At 40.8% G+C, this 7,865-nt stretch overlaps 1 protein-coding gene across 1 annotated transcript; it reads right to left on the bottom strand.

The window, feature by feature from the left end:
- Positions 1–82: 82 nt before the first annotated feature.
- On the bottom strand, positions 83–7,281 carry LOC134655250 (CCHC-type zinc finger nucleic acid binding protein). The gene is made up of 3 exons (XM_063510697.1): positions 7,122–7,281; positions 4,621–4,801; positions 83–759 (listed from the first exon to the last, which is right to left on the bottom strand). The coding sequence occupies exons 2-3, from the start codon at positions 4,797–4,799 to the stop codon at positions 504–506; spliced, it is 435 nt and encodes a 144-aa protein (XP_063366767.1). The 5' UTR covers positions 4,800–4,801; positions 7,122–7,281; the 3' UTR covers positions 83–503.
- Between the last annotated feature and the right edge of the window lie 584 nt (positions 7,282–7,865).

A 7,865-nucleotide genomic window follows, 5' to 3' on the forward strand; every position in this document is an offset into this window, starting at 1 on the left:
AGCACAACTAACTAGAAACGGGACGAACAGGGGTCAGGCCTCTCCCGGGATCTCCTCTCCTCTCCTCATTGAAAAGTCATGGTACGCCAGCATCCAATTTATCTTTTGACAAAAAAATCTGTACAAAATATATTAAATATATACTCTGTAATGCTAAAAACTGTAACGCTACCTCATCAATAGTTCAATCACGATTATTAAATGATTTAAAAACACAATAACTCGATCACGTGCAGAACAAACATTAGTCTAGCCACGGCCGCCGGCCGCTCGGAGACCTATATACAAGTCAACATTAAATCATACTCTTCAGTCTGTCCATTTCTGTATCCGATTTGTAATTCCGTTGCGTTAATTTCATCAGTAGTGGTCATACGATATCGTATCTCGTCCTTTGCTTATCGTCCGTGCGTGGCATCATAATATACATAGTTTCGTAATATTATATAAGTGCGGTGGCCGCTCTGCGCCTGCGGTGAGCCGGAGCGACTTGGGCGGGAGCGTTAGTTCCGCTCGGCCTCCTCGCAGTCGCGCGAGATGTGGCCGGGCTTGCCGCACATGTAGCACGTCTTGGTGCCGTCGGGGCAGTTGCGGCTGATGTGGCCGGCCTTGTTGCAGTTGTAGCAGGTCTGGCCCGAGGAGTCGCGCCCGCCCTCGGGGCAGTTCCGCGCGATGTGGCCCGTCTTGTTGCAGTTGTAGCACGACGGCTCGTCCGGGCTCTGCGCGCACTCGCGCGCTATGTGCCCTGTGCCGTTACACCTGCAAGTTACAAAAAAAAACTCAGCGCTTACTCCAATAAAACTATTTTAAAATTATTTGAACATAAATTGAGAATGGGAGAGAATGGATTTTATTGGTGGAATTTCAGCCTATCAGGATATCGTGGTTGCGGTCGGCTATCAATGCTATCATGTTCAAGTTCTCAATAGCTAATGTATTATGTGATGTTTATATACTACGGTTAGTGACCAAGTAAACAGACTGCCTAACTACGTGACGTTCACGTTCCACAAGTAAAAGTACAATATGGTGGGGCTTACGCTATTATCAACGACGCTCCAATATTAATGCGGTGCTTCGTGACGTAAACGTCGGTCACCATAAGGTGTACCTTTAACCGTGGAACGTCACATTTAATCTTCATAATATTTCTTAACATTCCTCCAGATCTAGCCAATGATTACGCGCTTTATGCTAGCCTAGCACGAGTTGCAATTTGCAATAATCAGGCGCGCAATCTGAAGCTTGGCTTTAGCGCAATACAACGCATGTTTTGCGTTAAAAGAAACCGGCCAATTGCGAGTCGGACTCGCGGTCCAAGGGTTCCGTACATTAAGTCCAACTCACGCTTGACTGCACATTTCCAATAGGTTTTCCTGTCATCTATATAGGTACTATTTTGTGTATTTTTTTCAAAATATTAGACCCAGTAGTTTCGATAAAGGGGGACGAGGGAGATGGTCGGGCAGACAGACGCCCGACTCGCACGAGTGATCCTATAAGTAAGGGTTCCGTTTTTTCCTTGAGGTACGGAACCCTAAAAATCAATCCGTTGGCAGTTGGGTGGTAAAAATATGTCACAGAAGCTTATCAAAGTATTCTTTCTAAGTCCTCATTGTTTTGGGCACAGGTTGAACAAGTTGAACAACCGTCGCAATTTCATTTAAACGTGACCGCGAACACGTGCGGCCGGCGCCATCTTAACTTAAGGCCAAGGTCACCGACCGAGGTCAGCGCCAGTCCTCGGCGCCCTACATGTGTTTATTCGCAAATTTCGCAATATCCCCTACCCACCCCCGAGTGCAAGGCACGGAATGTGCGTAAAATTTCAGCGCAATCATTTAAACATTACATGTAATTTGTAAAGAAACTTCAGTCAACGTTATGTATTGGTCTTTTTTTTAGGGTTCCGTACCCAAAGGGTAAAAACGGGACCCTATTACTAAGACTCCGCTGTCCGTCCGTCCGTCTGTCACCAGGCTGTATCTCACGAACCGTGATAGCTAGACAGTTGAAATTTTCACAGATGATGTATTTCTGTTGCCGCTATAACAACAAATACTAAAAATAGAATAAAATAGAGATTTAAGTGGGGCTCCCATACAACAAACGTGATTTTTGACCGAAGTTAAGCAACGTCGGGCGGGGTCAGTACTTGGATGGGTGACCGTTTTTTTGCTTGTTTTGCTCTATTTTTTGTTGATGGTGCGGAACCCTCCGTGCGCGAGTCCGACTCGCACTTGGCCGGTTTTTTGACTGAAGTTAAGCAACGTCGGGCGGGGTCAGTACTTGGATGGGTGACCGTTTTTTTGCTTGTTTTCCTCTATTTTTTGTTGATGGTGCGGAACCCTCCGTGCGCGAGTCCGACTCGCACTTGGCCGGTTTTTTTATGATACAGGAGTTAAATGAGCAGACGTATCGCCTGATGGTAATCGATTACCGTCGCCCATGGACACTCGCAACACCAGAGGGGTTGTAAGTGCTTTGCCGGAATGTAAGATGGGAGTACGCTCATTTCTTGAAGGTTTGGAGGTCGTATTAACTTTTAATATTTAATTACAAATATGACCAGGCAAAACTAAGCTCGTAACTATGCTGTCAGCTGTACGCGTTTGCAATATCGGCAGGATTCTGACGGCTAGATGCTAACTGAGAACTATGCTGGTACAATAAGTGCCCTTGACATGGGGTTGCGACTGTTGAGGTAGATCGATTATGAATTGATAATTCCCTTCGAGTACCTACGCTTTAAGTCATTACTTATCATATCTAAATAGCCCTGTAAATGTACAAGTAATAAAAGTTCCTAAGCATAAACTGTTTTGGTTAAACTATATTAAGGTCATATATTGAGGTCACGTGGGACCTAGAAACAGCAGCCACGGACAGCTTTATTTAGATTAACCCCTCAACTGCCTTGTCCCGTATCCGTCCCAGATAATTTGGACTGTAATTAACAGTTGAAAGGTTATTAATTCAGCAGCAAATTTTTGACAACGGCGTTCGAGGGGTTAAATCACTTACGCTACCGTGGGCACAATTAAACTACCTGTTAATGCCTTATATTTCTCCCCTCCTTGTATATCTCGAGTAGATGCACTGTTTATCTGACCTTATCTGTCCTTTAAACACAAGGTCAATTAACGCATTAATTGCGCTATATATTATAAGCCTATCAAAATTAAGTTCGCAAAAGAAGTAGGTCGATAACCTCTCGCCGATTCGTCCTTTAAATACAATGTCAATGTTATTTTTAAACCGATAACTTGACAAGGTTGCAATGCACGGAGTATCTCATCGAGTCCTCGGTTATTTACATATCTTGAAGCGATAACGCGCGAAGATTTTATTGTGCATTGTGCCTACTGTTCTTAAGGAATAAACACAGACAAGACATCCTCTAGACTGAGCATAGTAGCGCTACCCCCTCTGCCACAAATATACGGTAGTTTTACTCCATTTTCGAGTCAAAAGTGTCTGTGTGACGTCCGTGTCTTTGAACGGACCAATCACGGCACGGGACTCGCTCACCTCGTCCCCCGCACCCCAGTATTTTTGGCAGCATCGGTTTCATGAAATAATTGCTCTAAACTCCGTAGAGGATTCCTAGTCTATGGGAATAAATAACTACCTATTCACATTTTTTTATAATAGTTTAAATTAACACCACGATAATTTTAACTCGCGTATTTTAGTCACTAACTCGCGCGACATGTTTCGGATAACCTAAAGTCTATTTTTTTATTCCGTAGACTGAAATGACAGTTAATAGTATGAACATGAAATGTCATTTCATACTATTAACTGTCATTTCAGTCTACCGAATAAAAAAATAGACTTTAATTATCTTAGTGTTAGTATGACTCACGACAGTTTATATTAGAGTTTAAATTAATTATCAAAGATTATAATTATCTGGATAATTTCGAACCCTGAGCAAGGTGACTCAGGTGACCCAGGCCCAGTGTTGGCCGAAACGTTAATGCAATTGAAAATGTTGGCCATTAACCATTATAAATTGAACCGTAAACTGTAATCGTCCGTTACGGTTTAAGGTTCAATTTATAATAGTTAATGGCTAACATTTTCAATTGCATTAACGTTTCGGCCAACACTGCCCAGGCCCTCAGTGGAAGAATACGATTCGAGCCCATCGTAACAACGGTCGGCCTCTTGAAGCCCTTCTCGTGCTGGGGGTACCGGGATGACCCAAACTGCCCACGGCCAGTGTGTGACTATGATTCGAGCTTTATACCCTGACAGAAGGTAGCAGGGTGAAGAGGAAAAACTCTGTTACCTATAGCAGCGCAGCAGTCGGCCTCCTTGCAGTCGCGCGCGATGTGTCTGGTGTTGTTGCGCTTAAAGCAATTCTTGCACTGGGTGTACGGTGTATTGTGGTTGGGGTGACTAAAACTGCCCACGACCAGTCAGTGGGCGAATGCTTCAAGACCCTATACCTCCAGAGACTAACCGGATAAAAAGAAATAGCTCTGTTACCTATAGCAGCGGTCGGCCTCCTCCTTGCAGTCGCGCGCGAAGTGTCCTATGCGTTTCGTTGAATGCTCCAAGACCTCCACATTCAGAGACTACTAACCAGATAAAAAGAAAGAACTCTGTTACCTATAACAGCGGTCGGCCTCCTCTTTGCAGTCGCGCGCGAAGTGTCCGGTGCGATTGCACTTGAAGCACTTCTCGCGCTGGCGGCTGAATCCCGCGTCGCGGGTCTGCACGCCCCCCGCGGTGCACTCGCGAGCGAAGTGCCCCGTCCGGTTGCATTTGTAGCATACGCTTGAACTCATTGCTGGAAAGACAGGAGGTTGGTCAAGGGTTTGCTATACGAATTTCTAACATTGGGACATTATTGTGTTCTTTTGTATGTAGTGATGTAATATAGATGTACAAATTCAATTAAAATTGCTTTTTAACGATTTTCTCATTTACACTGGAAACTTGCTGACTAAATGCTTTTGTTAAGATTAGGGTCAAAGCCCGAAAAATCGTCTGGGGAGTCTTGGTTCTCTAAAAAGTCTAAATGTTAGTTGTACAATGTACAATATTTAAAATAGCAATCCTATAACTCTACAATGTTGTCAAAATGAGAATGTTATAGTGATTGGTTCCTTTTAGGACAGTTATGGCAAATAACAAAATAATTTGATTTGTTTCCTAGTTGGATAGATGGCAGCACCATCTCTCTCGTCCAGTACATTGCCATCTTTACCATAATCCAGTAAAGGATTCGTATAGGAGGTGCAAGTACACACTGCTCGCCCTAGTTTATTTCAAAGATAGCATACACCAGATAATTTGGGATGGGTATTAATCCATTATTAGAAAGGTATGACAGCAGCAGAAGTTGCTATGGGGGTGAGGTTTTCAAAATTACCTTGACATGCTCTTGTTCTCTTAACAATAAAGTTCGTCAAGATCATTTGGAACACTTCGCCCGCTTAGCAACAATTGCTGCTGACTATACAAGATATGTTATATCACTATAATGTATTACAATGACCCTGACCGATTGTACCACTGATAACAGGGCAGATTAATTTACTGTATAACATGATATGACATTAATCATCATAGTAGTATAATAACAATACCCAATTTGCGATATAATCCGTTTTATTTCACAATATGACACCTAATAGGGATTAAAAATCATAAGAAAGATAATTGAAGTACCTTTGAAAATTATTTTAAACTAAAGTTCTTATTAAAGAACAATGTTCAAAAACTGTTAAATTTAAGAGATCCTACAAACTATACAAACACAATATCTTGCAACTTTTTTTATCAACATGTATAGTTCTTATCCAATTTATCATAAAAAAATACACTTGCAATCCTCCATTAAAATCTCAATGTAAAATAGAACAAATTGACAAGATGAATACTTTCTCATAATCCTCCTAACTCGGGTTGGTCATGCCATACCACGGACAATTACTTTCTAAATTGAACTCATTATTTGGGTCAGCAAGTTATTTAGGTCTAACTGTACTTTAGATGGTTTGAGAAATTCCTGCATTTTAGGTTTTACTTTAAGAAATTGGGTTTAAGAGATGCAAAAAAACTAGAAATGACAAATATAAAAATTGCAGACAAGAGAAAAATAACACCTCAGATGAGTTTCTCATGTAACTTGAAGATATTTGCTTGAGATCACCTAAATAACCGACATACAATGTGAACAATTCAGATGAGGTTTCTGGTAGACTTTAACTGAGATTTTATGATACATGTTGAATATATGTGAGAACATTGTATGTACAGAGAATGCAGTGTAGAAAGTTGCAATTTTATGTTCACTGCCTAATAAGTATAACAATACTCCCATGTTAATATATTTCTTTAGCAATTAAATGTTGCAAACATTAAATTTACTTAAACAAGAGAAGCCAAATGGAAGATATACAATATCAATTGCTTTAGTACCATCTTAAGAGGGGTTATGTTGTGTAGCTACATAGTTTTTCTATCAATGTCGAATTCGGGAGATATACAATCTAACAAGAAACTTAACTACTTGCTATATTAATACAGTGGCCAACAGCCAACAGGTTTGTGGCCTATAAAGTAACCTCAAACATCTCACTTGTAACAAGTGCCTTTTGATGAATATTCACAGCACACTTACGTCGTGTATTTCTACGATTTCTCGAGCGGTGCACAGTACATTGATGCGTCATAACCAATAGAGGAAAAAAGAGAAAAGTCGCCACGACATGCCGACGGCAAGGTGAAAAGCTGAAGTACGACACAACCTAAGTCAACATGAGGATCTTATTCACGATATCTCTACTCGCTATCAGTGTATAAATACGGAGAAAGACGAAAAGAAACACATTTCCCAACTAATTACCGTATCAATGTGTGTCAGAAAGCCAGTACTTGTCAAACTTGACCACGTTCAATAAACAACCTAAACATAACGCGGCAAATCCAATAATGATAAAATTTCACTTAAAACACACTGGAAATACACGAAATCGACATAATCTCATGATGCATATAAAAAAAATACTGTTGGAAAGTATGTACGCGGGACGGTAGCCAAACCACGTGTAGAGGTACCGGTAGCGCGCGATTTTAGAATGATTACAACCCTTAGCACTTACCGATTGTGTGTGAAACTTCAAAAACACTTAAATCACTATTAATTAGATCGTTGGTCGATCGAAATTTCTCTTGAATTAACAAATTAGCTGCAATTTATGACGCGTCGTCTGCAAGGAAGCCAGCCACCATCACTACGAATTCGTAAAAGACATTTTTGCCATAGACACCACTCCAAGTTTATAAAAACTAAAATACCATAAACAACAAAGGCGTTTTTTACACTGTTGTCAAATTTTGAACGAACCGCAACGTTGTCTGTGGCTGTGTTACTAGAAAGAAAAAAATGGCTCCAATCAAGGGACTACTTTTGTTCATTATGTAACTTAAACTTTCTTTTCTTACTTACATAAAGTTGTAACCAAAGAGTAGTATAATATATAGGACAGATTAATTGTACTTTTTGTTTCTATACAAGAATATGGGTAACTTTTTTCTTTCTTACATTTAGCCCCCATTCACACGGCAGCTTTTTCAACACGCGTTAAAAAAGCGTTTGAATGACACAAATGGTCAACCAAATCTTGTCAGGAAAAAAAGGCGCGAAATTCAAATTTTCTATGGGACGATATCCCTTCGCGCCTACATTTTTCAAATTTGCCGCCTTTTTCTACTGTCAAGATCTGGTTGACCAAGTATACATGTGTATTTATTCACACGACAGCGGTGGTGCTTTTTATCACGCGTTGTTGGATTTTCTACTTTAAGCCTTGGTCGTTAAATCGAATTTAAAGTGCAGACAGATT

This window comes from Cydia amplana, chromosome 16 (assembly GCF_948474715.1).
Source record: "Cydia amplana chromosome 16, ilCydAmpl1.1, whole genome shotgun sequence".
NCBI lineage: Eukaryota > Metazoa > Arthropoda > Insecta > Lepidoptera > Tortricidae > Cydia > Cydia amplana.

Excerpts from the sequence above, each read along its gene's own strand:
- LOC134655250 (XM_063510697.1), bottom strand. The coding sequence starts at position 4,799 with ATGAGTTCAAGCGTATGCTACAAATGCAACCGGACGGGGCACTTCGCT. Across the intron at positions 760-4,620 it reads GAGGCCGACCGCTGTTATAG|GTGTAACGGCACAGGGCACA; the intron begins GTAACAGAGTTC and ends TGTAACTTGCAG.